The sequence below is a fragment of the Thunnus albacares genome, chromosome 22, assembly GCF_914725855.1.
Source record: "Thunnus albacares chromosome 22, fThuAlb1.1, whole genome shotgun sequence".
NCBI classification, from domain to species: Eukaryota; Metazoa; Chordata; class Actinopteri; order Scombriformes; family Scombridae; genus Thunnus; species Thunnus albacares.
Window position 1 is genome coordinate 8,677,762 of NC_058127.1, and position 19,146 is coordinate 8,696,907.

General features: G+C 37.5%; 1 protein-coding gene across 2 annotated transcripts; it reads right to left on the reverse strand.

Moving 5' to 3' along the window:
* Positions 1-697: 697 nt before the first annotated feature.
* ripk3 (receptor-interacting serine-threonine kinase 3) lies at positions 698-18,833 on the reverse strand. Of its 2 annotated transcripts, none has more exons than XM_044342437.1 (13): positions 18,674-18,833; positions 12,779-12,941; positions 12,518-12,686; positions 11,152-11,307; positions 9,670-9,818; positions 8,877-8,926; positions 7,699-7,860; positions 7,382-7,464; positions 7,153-7,216; positions 6,191-6,255; positions 4,597-4,648; positions 4,217-4,458; positions 698-2,639 (listed from the first exon to the last, which is right to left on the reverse strand). In XM_044342437.1, exons 2-13 carry the CDS (start codon positions 12,934-12,936, stop codon positions 2,406-2,408), a joined length of 1,584 nt encoding a protein of 527 aa, XP_044198372.1. In that variant the 5' UTR covers positions 12,937-12,941; positions 18,674-18,833; the 3' UTR covers positions 698-2,405. The 2 variants fall into 2 exon arrangements, with proteins under 2 accessions (XP_044198372.1, XP_044198371.1); XM_044342436.1 differs by lacking the exon at positions 18,674-18,833 and adding an exon at positions 14,764-15,062.
* Positions 18,834-19,146: the final 313 nt, after the last annotated feature.

Below are 19,146 nucleotides of genomic sequence, written 5' to 3' on the forward strand. Positions count from 1 at the left end.
TTTTTAAGTTTTTGTGGTTATATTCCTGCTTCCTGTAATTTGGACAGCAAAAACATACAATCGACAATTCAATTGTTATTATTATTCAATTATTTTCTTTCATGATCAATATCTGTTTGGTCTATAAAATGTCCGAAAAGCAGTCAAAATTGTAACGTTTTTATTGAGTCTAACAGTTCCAAAAGCCCAAAATATTCAGTCTACAATGATATAAAACAGAGGAAAACTGCACATTTTCGCTTAAAAAATGATTAATCAATAATCAAAACAGATGCTGATTACTTTTCAGATAACTGACTGACTGATTATTCAACTAATTGTTGCTGCTCAGTGATATTAACCTCTTAAAATATGAAAACTGAAATTAAACTCTTTGAAAATGTGGTTCTGAGAGGGTCGTCCCCTCATTTAAACAAGTCACACTGATGCAGGGAGTTAAGTTATCCGGGTTTTGGAGTTCCCTGGTTGCTGAATGGTAACTGTGGACGTCACCAAACCACAAAGTCCCTGCCAGGGACCGTTGTTGCACGTCACACCCATCTCTCTCCTCTTGCCTCCTGTCTACCACTTTACTATCGACTGTCCAATAAGGGTAAAAATGTAGAAAAAAAAAATCTTTAAAAAAGGGACCCTGGTTTTGGTGATTGAAATGTAATATAGAATGTAACACAAAAATATAACACCCACAGCTTTTGAGTACAAATATTGCATTTATTAAGTTATATGAATCACAGTAAACTTTACTTTTCAACTACTACAATCACCAGGTTCTTAATGTTTCCCGTGCTGTATATTTCCACTGAAGTACCTTCAGAATTAAAGGATAAGGCATCACAAATCTTATGAAAAGACCAGTATTGTCTGTGTATCCCAAGCCTCATGTAGCTTGAACTGTCCACTGTAGTTTACTGTGAGTCAACCCCACATATACCGTCCAGCTGCTGGACAAACTCACTATAGTATCGAATGTGTGTGTTCATCTGCCGCTCAAAATAGTTCCCAAGAAATGCACTGTTTACTCCTGTTCAAGTGACATTTGCTAAAAACTACAGTGTCCAGCTGTTTTAGGAAATTATTGAGCATTTCTTAAAAATGAGACTATATATTTGTGACCCATTTTTAAAGATTAATACCTTCAATGGGAACTTACAGCCTTGGAGCTGAGAGCCACAAAGAGGGACTAACACATTGTTGCTTTTTGGTCTTTTCATGGGATTTGTTGACAGTAAGTATAATACACAATAACAACAGACTTATTCTTTAAAATAAAGCATTTTTACATACTGCAAAAATGTTTGTTCCAACACTTCATTGAAGCTACATCACGCTTCGACTGAGTGAAGTATTCAAATGCAAGAAGCCAACTATTTATGACAGCAAAAGTCTTGCTCATCATTTTATGCACATTCTGCAAAAAAAAAAAAAAAATTCAATGTCATGTTGGACATTCTTAGAAAATTACTTTAAAATACACACATTAAAATAATTTTTGAAAATGTATATAAAATGTATAATCAAGTTTTTTGGTCTGAACATTTCTTGGCACCATGACCTGAGTTTGTAATAATAGACCTATATGGTGCAATGAAGTGAAAGAGCATTTGCACTTTCCAGAAACACACACACACACACACACACACATATATTAATATACACAGTATATTTTGACAATTGAAATTAAATTTGTCAGTGCAGATAAAAGTGGTCAAGCCTGAATCAAAACAATACTTGCAAATTATTCTTGTTGTCTGTTTAACCTCCATAACATACCAAACACGTGGAGGTTCCAGGATAAAGAAAATGCTACGAGTATTGATTAGTTTACTTAATTGATATTATATATTATAATATTCCCTGAGTGTCTATTACTCCTTATATGTGCATTTGGCATTAATAGGCTCAAACTACCATAAAACGTATTTTGTGAATAAGCTCTATTACATTCTCTGGGTTCTTGTTTTCAGGCGATTTCTGGCACCTGATAGTGTGCTGGCACCATGACTGTGGATATTTGTCGACCACAGTTGGTGAAAAAGCAAAACCATATGACCAGACTTGGCTCATGTTTATATTGCTGACAGGGCAAAAATGAGTTGTGAGCTTTTAATTTTAATTTTAGAATAAAATAAGCTAAATAAATAAAGATTGTAAAAAAAAATTTTTTAAAAATCCAAAAGCACAATTTCAAAAGCTCGGACTACAGTAAAACAATATCTGAATCCTGCCCAGATTTGAAAAGCAAAAACATTTTTTTAAAAAAAGGTGTAAAATATAGCTGTTTGCCTCCACACATGGAGACTCTCTTACCAAACATGACCTTCCTGTTATGCAAGAAAGTATCAACCAAACTTAGAGAACTGTACAAGAAGATTGGAGAACCTGTAATCGGAAAGCTTCACATCAACTCAGCCGGGTCCTCCTGTCTTGTTCTTCCAGCTTCCTAAATGTTGAGGCGGAAGATCAACTCTAGATGGTGCCGTTGGGTGCCGTTTCCTCTCTAGGGAGTCTGCGACATACTCATTGATGTGCATGGTGTTGTTATTGCCATGCTGAAATCCAGTTACATTGCTGAGTTGGATGCAGATTCCACGAGTGGGGGGAGAATGGCAAGGGAAAGTGTCGGGGCTGGAAAACTGACGCTGTGGGTAGAAAACATAAAGACAGAAAAATTACAGGAGTATAATATGTGTAATAACTGCACTCCCTTAAAGTTGGCAGATGCAAAAGAAGTCCTTATCCTTACTTTCAGTCTCTTGTTTCACTTCCTGTTATGTAAGTCAACATCTCTGCATAAATTCCTGGTAAATGCCATCTTCTTTCAAAATGAAAGCCCTAAATTGTAACACAGGCTTTCTGTTAAAGTTAACTTTCTAAGCCCGAGCCGATATAACCCTGATGTCATCACCATGACATCATTAGAGATATTTTCTCAGACTTAAAAATCAAGGTGGTCCAGAGCCATAACAAACATTGTATAAACAGTGTGCAGTGTATTGTGCAATATAGAGCCAATATAAGCCGATCATAGACATCACAGTGGTACATATGTCGGTCAACAAATAATGAGAAATTGCAGTTTAGAGATATATCTGCAGTAATTTCAAATTTGTAAATACTTTTTACATAGTTTGTCCACCAGAAAGTATTGTTTATGTTAGTCATGATATGCATATATGTTTAAAAAAATAAACATCAGCCGTTCTATTGTTTACCTCTCCAATGTTAAGATCATTATCAGACTCACAAATCCACCATCTGTTGGGCTCAGACCAACCAGTATAAGACCAAAAAGTCTAATACTGTATATAGTAAAATTACTGCCATATATTTCCCAAATATTTACAATATACAGTAGTGTGTATCTTAAAGGAATTGTCTGGGGATTTGGGAGGGGGTTAGACTTTGTACTGAAGTTCTTTGAGAAATTTACAATGTACAAAGCACCGTTAACATTCCACTAGCATCTGCCTTACACAGAACTACTCTCCAGAAACTGGTGTTTAGAGCTTTTTCCAAGTAAATCAGCATACCCATACTCTTTGTGGTGAAGGAACATGTCACCCAGTGCAACACTGTGGCCCATTGACATGTTTTTAATAGTTTGTGGACCACAGTGGAGGTCTATGGCACAGAGGAATAAGATATATCAGGCTGTGGATATGTTTGGCTCTACACATAAGTTTTGTTGACAATGAGAAAAAATAGAAAATCACCAGCTGTAACCTTTAATATAGAAAAAAACAGGTGATGGACAGTTACATTTTATAATATTTTCCTCTGTTTAATACAGTCTTCTGTATATTACATTATAGTATATATTTCAGTGTATGCAATTATTAATGTATGGCTAAATGTATCTTTCAGATACAAAATGCAGTCTGATAATTGCATTTCAGTAAATGCATTCAATCTGAGTATGAATAAGAGTCAGATGTCATCAAAAAATTGGAAGTGCATCCCATATTTATTTTTAAGAAATGAGATGGAAGTAGTGCCATCATGGGGTGTTGAGGTGTCGTCTGAAAAGGTGGGTTTTCAGCCTATAGCAGAAGATGGGCAGTGACTCTGCTGTGTTGACTTCAGTGGAGAGTTTTTTAGTGTTCAAGATGCTCAAGTTACCTGTTGTACTTCAATTAATCCTTTTAAGGTGTTTTTTTTTTATTTTTCAAACAACAGATATGTCATCGTTTAACACAACTTTCATGAAAAAACCCACCTGGTACTGTGGAAACAGGTTTGCTCTAAGAGCCGACTGAGGGATTTTTGCTGTTCTGCCTTGAGGTGACCTCCCAGTCGCAGGAGTCACAGGAGTCACAGGAGTCACAGGGGTCGGATCAGACGGAGGAGACGGTGTTAACGAACGAATGGGATGAACAGAGGAAAGCTTCACTTTAAAGCCTGATGACATGTGGCCCGGGTAAACGTGACACACTCTTGGAGGTCGAGATGAAGGCAGATCTGAAAGGGCAAACATGTATCCAAAAACATCAAGCCGTGATGGGTGTTTTGCTAGTCTGAATCGTGACCTAAAAACTCAAAACACTCCCTCCTACTTTAGTGGTTGCTATATAGCTCCAACACCAACTTCCTCTTTACCTTTGACTTGTGGTTCACCGTTGAGATTTGCAGTCCAACCATTGGCCATTTCCTGCAACAAAAGGAAGTCAATGTTCTGTCTATAGGTTGTTTATGACATACTGGTGGACTAGGTTATATGGTAACTCTCACCGGAGTGGGTTTGTTAGTTTAACGTCTAAATTAAAGATGAAGGGGAATAAAATCTTTCATTCTTTTGTGTTGCACATATGTTAATGTAAATTTTGTCCACTTGTAGCCTTGAACACTCACTTTAAAGTTAAAAAGAAACACTGAGATAAACTTACTAGTTACTGGCTCATGTTATTATATATTTTTTAAAATGAGATAGAGGGGCATTTCAAGACGTTTAAAATATATAGCAAAGTATTTTTGAGGTTCCTTTGCAGGTTCTCATTTGTCCATGTCAGGGGGAAATGGTAACTGGAGGTGTGTAGTGTTGAAAATGTTCCACCATGTATCCCAGAGGTTTCATAATTCAGCATTTACAGAAACCTCTATAATCTACTACAACTCCTGAGAATAACCAGTCATCAATGGGCCTTAGTACACATAACTGGCCTAAAGAGATGACTAAAACTGACTCATATCTGCAGTGAAAAGTTGCACTCAAACTCATTACAAAGCCAAGAGCTGATGGGCAGCATATATGAACATTTGTGAGGGAGGAAGTAACTGGTCAGTAGTCTGAAACAATCTAGTCTACCATTTTCACAACACAAAACTCTGTTAAAATGGTCTCTTTACTGTATGGATATTAACTGAATCATATGTCTGATAAAAAAAAAGTTGAAGCTAGAGGAGAACAACATGTCAAACATCTTTTGCTGACTGTCTCTACCACCAACTCAACATGCTGAATCTTCAAAAAAACGATAAGGGCCAGCTAGAGGCAACATGTCAGACACATTGCAGGAACTACAGCCAGCGGTTGACCACAAATACTCAAATGACGTCTTAAAGACAGCCAACCGTCGGCTCACGGTGTGAGGGCTCTAACAATAATTAAATTCACTCACTATAAAAGGAGGTGTGAGCTGTTGAGAGACTGTCTGAGTTAAAATACTTGGACAGCACTGTGAGTAGCTTGAAAATGATGAGACAGTCCACTCGCTTTCTTTGTTCAGAGATGGTTGTTCCAGTTTGACACAGACATGTCTCTTCATGCCTCTTTAAAACCATCTGTCTTAGGGGAAATACCGACTGATGCAATAAACCATCATCCAACCTATACTCAGTTCACCAAGGCTCTTACATGTGCCATATTCTACACTCCTTCCTGTGAAAATTCCCCTGGTACAGCAGGAAGTGATGCGTGTAATATTTCCCCACAGCAGCAAAAGACATGTGCAGTGCACAGACACCACAGCATTGACCAATTTGTGCCAAAAAAAGAAACATCACTCACAGAAGACATAGTGAGTCAATTCATGTTCTTCTAGGGTTAAAAGAATAACTATTTCATCAAATCTAGACTGGGAGTGATCCTTCTCCTAAAGCTAATTTAAACATATCTTGAGTGTTAAAGACAAGTGGACATCTCTCTCAGAGTCTCATCAGGTTGCAGCGACAGCCTGAATTGTTTTAATCTCACCTGAATCGGTGGGCGTCCTGTTGGCACGTTATCACAGACATTGGCAGCTTGAACTCCGGCGTACTCTGCAAAAATAATGCCAAATAAAACCATGTCAAATGTGAAAATTGGTGCTCTAAAATGACATTTTTGGGGTTTTTTTGCAACATCAATTTTTAATCTAAACTAGCTCAACCAAACTAAATCAATCAAAGCACTTCTTGACATTGGAAATAGTATTTTGACAAAATAATCTTAAAAAAATATCTTGCTTATCAAGTTGAAAGGGTAAATGCTAGATTAGATCAGCCGGAAGAATGAACTCTTGCAAGTGCGGTTAGGGTCGGGGTTAGGGTTAGGGTTAGGGTTACAGGCACAATGAAGAAACGCAACACGTACAAATCTTGCAAGAGTTTCGCAAATTGTCCCTCAGGCTGATCCAGTCTAGCACTAACAAATTGAAAACTGCAGTAAAGCTAGTAAGCTAAAGCTAGTAGTTTTTTTTTTTATATACTTTCTACGTGTTTTATTAAATATTACAGACTCGCACCACACAACTCCAAAAAATTCGACATTTTGGGAAATCAATTGCCCTTGATACCACTTTCATGTTTGCACAATAAATATGAAGCTGGTTAGCTTAGCTTAGCATAATGAGTGGAAACAGCTAGCCTGGCTCTTGTACAAATTAAACAAACAAAACATGTTAATTGGTGACCCTTTTTTGTTAACTTTGGACAGAGTCGGGTTAGCTTTTTTCAACATTTATGCAAAGCTAAGCTAACTGCTGGCTGTAAGTCATAAAACGTCCCCAAAAAATATTTTTAAACATTTTTTTAAATTACCATAAAGACATGAGATTGTTATTGATTTATTCATCTCTCCGCAGTAAAGTGAATCAGCACATTCCCCAAAATGTCTTCTGACATACTCAAAAATCTTCAAAAGTGAAGAAATAAAAAATATTAAATTTAAAAACGGACCTGAAGTCTGAGTGATATGAACTCTTTGAACCTGTTCTGTTATTCTGTCTTCTTCCTTTTGGTCCTGGAAAGAGGAAGAGGAAGAGAAAGAGCAAATCAGGCAGTGACGTCAGTCTAAATGGAAAAAAAAAACTATTATTTGCTGCGTCATGTTAAAATTTTACAGCATCTAAGCATGACTGGAGTGTTTGTGGAGATTTATTAGAAGTAATAAAGAATTATCACTGACCAGTTTTTTCAGCACTTGATGGACTGCATCAATAATTGCATGTTTGTGCATCTTGTACAGTTCTTCTGTCACAGTTGTACACTCTGCAAACAACATTAAGAGAGTAAAGATGTAACGTTAGGGCCAGGTACCGCAAACTACTAAAAGTGTGGTAATTTTCTGTGTCAGTTCAGAGTTTTAGCGAGTCTGGTTTCAGAATCAAAGGATCACAAAGTTAATACAGTTCATCTTGAGGGTGACATGAATTACCACTATCCAATAGTTTCTGCATTTTTAACCACTCCTCCAGTTCCCATATAATGAGGGAGTTTTCTTACCACGAGAAGTGGGCCTTTCAGCGGGTTTTTGACTCCAGCTTCTCTGCATGAGCTCTATCAGTCCTGCCAGACCTGCCAGCCCTGCGGCCGGACCCCTGATGTCATCCAGCGAGGGTCTGTCTCCCTGCGGGATGCGAAACCGCACGATGCTGGACATTGCATCTACATGAGGGAAAGGATTAAAAAGGATGTCAGAGTGGCTTTGAGTTTAGGGAGACTGTCTATGTCCTGTTGAAAATGAACACAAAAATACCTGAACACAATCATCTGGACTGATGCTTACTTAGCTTAAAGCTGCACTAACCAATATTTTTATATAAACTAGAATTAAATGGCTATGTGAAAGGGGTTGGTCATGTAGTGACAAACCCACAGACAATTTTCACCTGACCCTGCAGTTCCTCTCAGTTCTACAGAGCTTTTTAGCATCTTTAAGCTCATTGTTTTGGTTTTATGGTCCACAACTTTACTGTTTCAACAAATTTCAAGCACTGATAAATCCACTGTACACCACCTACCATCTAAAAAAGAGCCATCAGGTGGTCAGAAACATATTTAAGATGAATGCTAACGTTGCTCTGTTGATTTCTGGAGGCATAAATAAACAACTGTTTAATAAGTTGATATGCCAACTTATTTGCCATATCAACTTTATAATGTGATAATATATATATATATATAATATAATTATATATATATAATATATGTGTTTAAAATGTGTTGCACTGCCAGCCAAAGTGACCAAATAATCAAATTGCAACTGCCCCCCCCCCCCCCCCCCCCCGGCCGCCTGAAATTAAATGGGTTGAGAGCAATATGTGCACCAAAAAATCTGAAAGATGCTGTAATCAAATAAAAGTCCTACCCAGGGTGGCTTGAAGTTCAGAGGACTGAATTTATTTGGGTTATTCCCCATCCAGCTGAGTTGAGAAATTAACTTGTTTTTGTTTAACATGTGCGAACAAAGTACAGTCACATCTACACAGTCCAGAACCAACAAAACAAAGGTCGCCATTCTTACGCCACATGTCTTCATGCAAAAATAACTTTAAATCACAGAAGAAAATCAAAGAGAGAGGTAGCAGATGTTTTGAGCCACTAAAGAATGAGAGAGGGCCTAAGAAAGCAAATGTGAGATATAAGGAGACAGAGGACAAAAAGACATAACCGTCACTTACTTGGATATGGCTGTTTCCCTGTGACAAGGGACCACAGGAGTATACCATAGCTGCAAGAGAGAGTAACATGCCAAGATCAGTAATTTATCGTGGCAGCAACACCCAGGTTGATTGTAATCTCTATAAATTGGCTCATATGCAGAGTTTAGGACAACAAACAATCTAATCAGTGCCAGAATATTATATCATTGTTGAGCATTTGGGTGCGGTTCGTCCGACAAGGAAGTCACCTGAGTTCCTGCAAACTATCTTCCCTCACCTGTTCAATGACTATGCAGCTGTTATTTTAACTTCCTGCCAAGTCTAAACCCGTGTTTAGCAATAACAAGCCCGCATATGTATAGTATGCTTTAAATAATAGGCCTGCAGCTAAGTCAGATAGCACTTTGTCATCCTATTGGTCAACATCAAGGAACACGTCATAGGAGTTGTTAAACTAGGCAGGAAAATACAAATAATTCTGACATGCTAGACATTTCGTCAGGGTGTTGTGGTGCATCTCAGACACACCACATCACTGTTCTTCCATTATGTCACACTACAAGGGTTAAAGACGCCCATTCGTCGTTCCTGACATTCATATTTGGGGCTGACACTGGAAAAATCAGATGATGAACTGCACTAAAATTACCATATTTTAATTGTTACTATAATTTACTTATATTTCCCCTTTAATAAAAGTAAAAAATATATCAGTATGGTTCTGCAAAGGATACAAAACTGAAATGAATTGTCATTGTTATTTATTATATGATAAATGATACACTAAAGTGTTGGATCAGTGCTCTTGTACCTGTAGATATCAGAGGCTCGTGTAGGGCTGTACGATATGCCAAATGCCTCCGGTGGCATGTAGCTGATTGTTCCCCCTTCCTCTTCGATGTTCTTCTTGGACATCCGCTTGACGCTGTGGTAAAATCTGGCAAGGCCAAAATCTGTAAGCTGGAGAGAAAGGAGGGGGATGGAGGAAAGAAGAAGTTAGGGGAGGAGAGAATTGTATTTTACAAAGACCTAATGGTGGTAACATTAATAAAGTTTTGTGTCTTACAATCATGGGGATATCTGTTTGTACCCTCAATGTGGGTGTAGGCACTACAAAGGTAATGACTGTCTATTTACTGTAAGTTTAGGATGAGAGCTGGAACTCATAATAAGCACTCTACAAGCGACTAACTTAGACTTAGTCTAACTACAAGCGAATTAGACTCTCCAGTCCACTCGAGTTGCTTTTGGGAAATAAAAGAGAAGAAATGTTCACACCAAAAACGTTGAACTGAAACTGAAGCACGCAGCCAAATTCAGAGGAAATGCTTTCATTCAGATTTGTAAAATATGTACAGACAATGTAAACTTATTTAGGCTAATGTTAAAGCAATTATTCAATTAATGGATTTGTTGATATGTTTCCAGCTTTGCAAATGTGAGGATTTGCTGCTTTTCTTTATCTCATGTGATAGTACACTGAATATCTTTGGGTTTTGGACTGTTGGTCAGACAAAGATAAGAGATTTGTACAGACCAAAAATAAATCTAATTGAGAAAATAATTGGCAGATTAATCAATGATGAAAATGATCGTTGGTTGCAGCTAGTTAGGATAAGCATAACCATGACCGAAATCCTGTCATTATTTACAGTAAATCTCTTAAAGTTAACTGACCCACATGATCCCAAAGATTACAAAAACATCAAATATGTATTTTATTTTAGGATTATTCATCCTTGTGTTAAGGTGTGCAGGTAGAACAAATGCATAGTGGAAATGTGCAACACCAAGGGCATTACAATGTTTGTTTTGTTATTTCTGTTTTTTATTTTGGCAAAAAGTGTGTAAAATTATGCCTGAGATGATGATTCAATTTAGTGGAATGGTGAAGCCACCAAAAATAGTTTCAAATTCATACTGTACATAATACTGTCAGACAAATGCCCTTAAAGTTGGCAATGTTTTTGCCAACTTTAAGGGGAAATAAAAGGGGAAAAAATGTATGTTAAACAATTAACTAAAATAATTTTAGTGAACTTTAGTCCAATTGACAAATATTATAATTAGGATCATAATTTTCCATCAAAGATGATATGAAAGTCTGTACTTTAAAAACGTGACACTCCGCATTTTCTTTTTTGTCGGATGTGAGAATACAAACTATAGGAGGAAACCATGACTGCAGACTAGACTAAGACTAAAAGGGAAGTTGGTCTACCATATATAGTGCAAACTGATGTATAGATGCAGCAGAATGAGGTCAGGCCTTCCCTTAAAGCCTGGGACTCACCTTGGCGTTGAGATAGGTGTCCAGCAGCACGTTGCTGGGCTTCAGGTCCAGGTGGAGCAGCGCAGGGGAGAGACTGTGGAGGAAGTTTATACCCAGAGCCACCTGATGAGCCAGTCTGAAGACCAGCGGCCAGGGCGGGGCTCCACGTAAGGTGTCCTGTAATTAATGTTTCCATAGTTACAGATTTACAAATAGTGGCAAATGAGCCGTAGTGAGACACACACACTCTTTCTACTGCTGAAAACTCCTTATTTAACTTTTATTGGCTCTTTATGCAGCTCCTCAGTTCAGCCTCTGTCTGAAACAGGATCATTTAGCTCCTTCCTGATGAGCCTACTGTGTTCTGATTGATTAGCCCCTCAGCAGATGTCTGGTGGCTCCAGAGGCTACATAAAAAACAGTAATAGTTGGATTGAACTTCTTCCTCTTTTCTTTTTTTTTTCGTTCATTACTCAAAATGGAAACTTTTCAAATACATCCGTAAATGTCAGATCTAAAATATGCAAATGAACAATGTAAACAACCCATGGAACAAATTTAGCAACAAGTGGTATCAACGGACATCTGTTTGTGGGCATATGAAAACAATCTGATGTCATCACAAGGAGGAAGCAGAGGTAACTTTGCAAATGAAGCATTCAGAGAGGTTGAAGGGCAGTTGGCTTTCGACTTGCATGGGAGCATTTTTACATAAGTTCATCTCAAGTTTTGGAACTTTGACCATGTTTAACATGGACATCTGACATCATAACGGTATATAAACAGAAAATCACAAAAAGTATGTTATGCCCCCTTTAACATGCTGATGTTTAGCAGGTACAACATCCTAGTTTAGCATGTTAGCATTTGCTTATTAGCAGTAAACTAACATTAGTTTGGTAGGAATTTGTTCAAAAACCAAAGTACTGGATAAATTACGTATTTGACCTGATGGTGGCGCTAGATGAAAAGTTAGAACAATTCATCCTGAGGGGAATATGAATGTCTGTACCAAATTGGATATTGTTGAGACGTTTTAATCAAAACCACAAATGTCAGCCTCATGGTTTAGTATCAGGGTATCACCAAAGTCATTAGGGTGCATCCTCTGAGAACCGGATATGCCTACACAACACTTTGTGCCTATCATTATAGTATATGTTGAGATATTTCAATGGATAAGAGAAAATCAAAGGTATTAAAAATCATCCTCTGGGGACAATGAATGAATTTCATCCATCCAAAAGTTGCAGACATATTCCAGTCTGGACCAAATCAGTGGACCAACTGAAAGGCATTGCCAAAATGAAGAAAACCAAATAACTTAAAAAGAGTAAATGAAGTAGGTAGATAGGTGAGTAGGTTGTTAGATTGGTATGTAGGTTACCTGTAGGAAGGCCAGTGTTCCTCTCTCCATGAACTCCATGACCAGACCGAGGTGTGTTGATGGTCCAGAGGCGGGCAGTCGACCCTTGAAGACCCCGAGGACCTGAATAACATACGGGCTGCTTCCTTGACGCATCATGTCGACTTCTCGCAGCAAAGATGAACTGGTTCTGTGTGTGGGTTTTTGGTTTTTTTTTACACTGTGAGTTATTTACAATTTCTTTTTATTTACATCAAACGCGAACTCTTTGAAACTACTCACCCGTCATCGTAATGAAGCAGTTTAACGGCAACATCGCAGCACCACTGACTATGTCTGGCTTTGTAGATTTGTCCAAACCCTCCGGAGCCGATAACCTCCCAGCCTTCCAAGGTGGAGTCAGCAATCAAAGCGGGAGCTACACAGCTGGACAATGCCATATTCACTACAAGAGGAAATTATATAAGGTGTTATGTTATGTTAGTGTCAGTAGTTTTTTGTTTATTATAGGAAGATGTTTTATATAAGCTCAGTGATTGCAGGTTGACTGTTCCATCAAGGAGTTTTCCTTGATGGAGCAGTTCATAAAAAAGGGCATAAAGATTAGCAGATAGGTATGACAAATGCTGTATAGTATTTATGCTTAAAGGTGTTTTTTGAGAGTTTTTCCGAATCAAAGGTCTAAGGATAGCAGATGTTGTATTGCTATAGAGATTGTAAAGCCCCTTGAGGCAAATTTGTGATTTCTCTTATTGGGCTATACAAATAAAAATTGATTTGACTATGCTGTAAAGCATTGTTGAAAGTACCAAATTCAAGATTTCAAAGTTTCAAGGTTTTATTGTCATTCCAACACATTGTACATGTAAAGTAATGAAACATTACCTGGGAAGCAGTGCCATAAGATAGAAAAATCAACACATAAAATCACACAATGTATGGGAATCAAATACCAAAAATACCAAATAATAATCATAATGAATACTGTAAATAATAAAAAAGCATAAATAAAAAAGTGCGTAAGTATGAAAGTACCAAGTAATAGCAGCATAAGAATAGAGGAAATACTCTTTTACTCACAATAAAAGTGAAGAAAACGAGGAGCAAAAGAGGAAGACATACCATAACAAAAAATGATAATGATAAGTTTCCGGTTTATTCTATTATACTGTCCTAGAGTTTTATTCTTTATGCTCTGCCTTAAAAAAGCAATGGACTGAAATGTGTTTGTTTCCCCAAAACGCAGGAAACAGGCAGCACTCCAGCTGTAATACAAAGCAAAAGAACCACCTATTGTTTTGATCAGGTTGGTGAAGTTTATTTACAGCTAATGGACTGACAAAACTGATGATATGTGATTGCATAACGCCTTAATCGGAGCGTGACTACCTGTAAAACTTGTATGACAGGGGTACACATGAGCACACACACACACACCAGCAAAAGAAAGAGCACTTTTCACAAGTGGTATTGGTTCGTTAAACACTTTGAGTACAAATATCATCCCATTTTTCTTCTTCTGAACGATTAAAATCCTTACTTTAACTCATCTCAACTTCTAGGTGTCCTATTGTATAACAGCTTTCACTTACGTGGTCAAACTGTTTCAGGAAATAAATATAAATCGAAACCTCAGTTACTGGTTGTTAAGTCTGTCAGGGGGACATGTATTATTCTTCGTGCCTGTTCTGACTCTTAACTCAAAAGGAAAAAAGGACAAAAGTGTCTTCAGAGCTCCAAACTCCATTTTTAAATGAACTACGGTTTCATGTTGCTCTCAGGGGAACAGAGGTCTTACAAGTGACTTCTGAAACCACATTCTTTGTTGTTCAGGCTACCAAGCACGCAATGGAAAGTCCAGGGGGTAGACAAAAAAATGGGAACACCTATACATTGCAATAATTCGACAGTCCTGCCATTATTACCTCTTCTATGAGGCTTTTAATGTTCTTTTCAGTCTCACGACTGTGTTAATACAACTGGATTACATTATACTGTACACTGTAAGGTGGGCGACATGTTATTTTGTCCACCCCTTGAAGACAGCCTCTTCCCATTTTAGTTTTGCTCTTCGAAAAATACTGTCCAAAGCTGCTATAGTTAAACCTATAATACAACAGATTCACATTACCTCAACACAATCCATGAGTCAAATAATAATATAGAACCACAGCAAAGTGTGACCTTCCTGATAAAGTCAAAACCACTGACACTTAAACCACTCATAAGAATATTAAGGTGATTTTTCAAACGGGGAAACCACTCACCCTTTGGGATATACTCTTGTTCCTCATCATTCAACTGTAACGACGAAGTTAGAAGACTGTAAAAACCCTGCTGCTCATTCAGTGACTTTCTACTCGTAGCGGCGTGTCTTGTTCCAACCAAACAAACGGAAGCAGAAGTGAAAGCGTGCTGCCCAGAGCCATCCCATAAACGCCTATTTTACTTCTGCTTCTTCACTGCACTCTAAACAGGCAAGTGTGTGCGATGACAATAGGAATTTCTTTTTTAATTTAACCCATTGTTGACTGATTAACTGGCTTTTATGATGAGGTTGTATTTTCCATTTATGACCGAGCTTTGGTGATTCCTAGATTTTATTACTGTCTAAGTTAGTTGCAACACTTTCAATCATGACCAAGCAATAAAATTAGGTGATAAGTTCTCCAGTTTGGGCCCATGCAAGCTCACATTTGGAAAGGCTCTGAATAAAATTAACCATTTTATCAGTCAGTTTTATTGTTTTTCTGTAATTGAGTCATTTTTTTTAAGGTGACTTTTCTTGTTTTTTATATATGTAAGTCTTATGTGGGGGCAGAGAAAAAAAGGGATGAAATGCTACAATATGGGCCGACTAAGTGTTATTAAATTATGTCAATATTACACCAAAGAGGGTCTGGGAAATACAGAGGGGTGTATTTCAATTTCGCCAGCAGAGGGCGCTCAAAGCAATTACAGTAAGTGAGAGATTTACAAAAAATCATTGACTCATTGACATTAAGCTGAACCACAAACCAGGCAGCTGCCTGAACGCCCTATATTTAGTGTGTGTATGGTCATTTAATTAACCACAAATATGTTTGATAATAAGAATGATAAAAACAAAATATTGTGGCTCCCTCATTCTTCCCTAATCTTGAGGCCATGTCTTGTGTCAAAATCTCCATTCAGTGTCTTAATCAAGTTCAGTCACAAGTTGTCACAAAATAACTGCTGCAAAAGCAAAATTAGCCATTTTTTACATGTTAATTGGGGTCTATACCTAATTTTTGACCCAATGACCCCAGAGAGTTCACCCAGCCCCGACTAACACAAGCCATTATTGGCTTATTATTGGTTTATATACATAGCAAAAGTGTGATATTTAGATTTTCAATATGTTAACTTGGGCTTCAGGGAATAATGATCGGCGTTTTTCACAATTTTCTAACTTTTTTGTACTGAACAATCAATTGATTATTAAGGTAAAAAACTGTACTATTATAAAATATAAAATATAAAATACAGTACTATTATAAGTAGGGGAAGAAGTACTTAGATCCTTTACTTAAGTAAAAGTACCAATACAGCAATGTCCATTACAAGTAAAAGTCCTGAATGAAAAATCCCACTTATGTACAAAAGTACATAAGTAATATCAGCTTGATGTAGTTAAAGTATTGCAGTAAAAGTAGTGGTTTGGTCCCTCTGTCTGATATATTATTATATATGACATTGTGTGTAAGCAGCATGTTTTTGGACTTTTTCTCTGATCTTTGATTTTTGGTGAAATATTGGATCATTTGAAGATTTACTGAAATGAAACCATGTGAGAAGTTTAGTGGGAAAAATCACTATTTGGTGGAGCTGTTAACAACTCATAGATATCTGAAATGTGACCCTGACTACACACTGCTTTTTGTAAGCTTTTTGTTTCATCTTCAATAATGTGTTGTATTTTAAAAGCTTATTATATTATCCTTTGTGTCAAATCTTCATCTGAAAAGTAACAAAAGCTGTCAAATAAATGTAGTAAAGTAGAAAGTACAGTAATTCCCTCTGAAATGTTGTGGAGTGTAAGAATAAAGTATCTTAAAGTAAATCAAATGGAAACACTTCAGTAAAGTACAAGTACCTCAAAATTGTACTTAAGTACAGTACTTGAGTAAATTGTAGGGGAAAGTCCCTGCATGTTTCAAATGCAGACGGTACAATCCTCAAACGACAGGACCAGCTCTTTCTTCAAACCCCCAGGAATGCTGGCCAAAAGACATCAGTGAGATTTACAACATCCTGCAAACAGTAACGATCAAGATAAAAAAGACTCCTTTTCTCCTACATGGCCACTAAACCAGACCACTGACCCGAACCACCTTTGACCCTTCAAGAAAGACCAACTCACTCCCCAATGTGAGCTGTTAGCAAAACTTGGATAATCATCCCCCACCTCAAAGAGCCAGTCACCCACAGAGACTAGCTGGCACCAACTTTAATTCTACTGTAAACTTTTCAAGTAGTAGTCAAGCAAGTATTTCTACAAAACCTCCACCAACTTGCTTAAACCGTGGTGCTTTCATAATTGGTAACTTCAATAGGCAATTCAGAACAAAGCGGTTATACTGTTTTGACTTTCTGCTTCTAAGATAACAGTCATCTCATCTGTTTATCAGGTCTCTCATACCAACTACACAATAGATAACTCTGCTTCATGCATTCAAATTATTCACTAGCCATAGCCTACTTTCCCTTTCCCTCTTGTCTCTCATTAGTAAAATGTTTTAGTTGTAGTGTTTAGTACTTGTAGCTGTAGTATTTGCAATAAATGTGTATTTAACTAAAAGTGAACTTGTTGGTGTTTTCTTGTGCTTGCATCTCAGTGATGTAACCTTAAAAGACCTATACCCTCGCAAAATCATAATTAGATTAATAACAATCATAATTCTAATCGACCTCTCTTGTGTGGCCAACAAGGAGGACTATTTCCCTATTATTATATATACTCTAATGTGAGTTATGTCACTGGACGAATAATTTCATATTTGAGTCGTGCACAATAATAATTCATAATTGCCCTGTTAAAATCATAAAGCTATTTGAGTGCACAAATTCCTACAAAATGTACTTAGTTACTTTCCACTATTGACTACTATGATGGAATAATACTACCTTGCTCTCAGTTTTGTGTGTGCCATTTGGTAAAACACAAGTTTACAACAAATGAGCTGAAGATAAACTTGGACTGGACACAGAGTTCATCTTTAAGACCAGGACCAGAAGATGGAGGATGGAGGAACCAGACCTAAATGTGAAAGTGTTAATGTCCCCTTCCACTCAAAAATGTGTTTTTCTTCTTCTTTCTACAGATGAATGTTTCAGCTGCGCTGTGCAGAATCATGCATGTGCAGTTTCTTTCACATTCTGCTGAAAGTGGAAAGTTTCTCTGTGCTCATCGAAAATCTGATTACAAGGGGTCAGCCTACGAGCATGATTTGTGACATCACAAATAGTTTGGTAGCCAATCGTGGCCCAGTATGCAACTTACACAAGTGTGATGCGGAAACGTGAAGCCTCCAGTGCACACTGAGAACTTTTCACTTTACAGGGAAGTAGGAGACATCATGTGTCCCACAGTTAAACTTCAGCAAAGGGAGAAGGAGGAGATGGCATTTTAAGGATTTTAACAAGATAATTGAACTTTTTTGTGGAAAAACCATATCAGACACAAATTATTTTTCAGGGTGTTTTATATACATTTTAAAACATGCCTGGAGGGGATCTTTAAGGAAATGTTACAGCTCCGACGTGGTAAGATTGCCATCCTGACTTTAATGTAGAAGTGATGAGAGACCAACATGTTAACTTACCATCACATTAATGTAACGATGTGTGAAAGGGAGAAGTGTGAAGTGTTACAAACATAGACTGTTACAAAATAATGGATGTAGCCATCATGACATCATCCATTTGTTTGTGGACTCCTGTTTTGAAGCTTCGTGTTTGCATTTTGACTGTTGCCATCCTGGATTTTCGGAGCCAGAGGTGACTATATTTGGATGAGAGGGTGAAGCTGACCCTAATGCTAGCTGATAGCTGCTAGCTTGGTTAGCACAGTGCATTTACAGTCTGTTTTAACTGTGATAATGCTAATGCTAATTTTTGCTAGTGAAAAACAAACTTAAAACAAAATGTACTTACCAGAAAAAACTGACCATCCGACTCCTTAGAGGGTCTTGACTTGACTTTGACTTTAAATGGGGCCATAATTTACAAAATGAACATTATGACGCATTGAAGAAGCCGATTGATACCATAAATTAATTAGGAAAGTATTTACTGAGGTAATAAATCAAGTGAGGAGTAGGGTCATTTTCTCATAGACTTCCATACAATCGAACTTCTTTTTGCAGTCAGTGGAGTCGCCCCCTGCTGGCCATTAGAAAGAATGCAGGTTTAAGGCACTTCCGCATTGGCTTCACTTTTCAGACTGGGAGCTACCAGCTTGCATGGGGGTTTATGAGGATTGACTTGCTTTTTGAGTTAACCTCAAGTGGCCATTTGAGGAACTGCAGTTTTTGTCACTTCAGTGTTGGCTTCATATTTCAACCCCGGAAGTTGCAGCTTGGTTACAAACAGCCCCAGCCTCCCGTCCACAAAGCCTGTCTGCAACC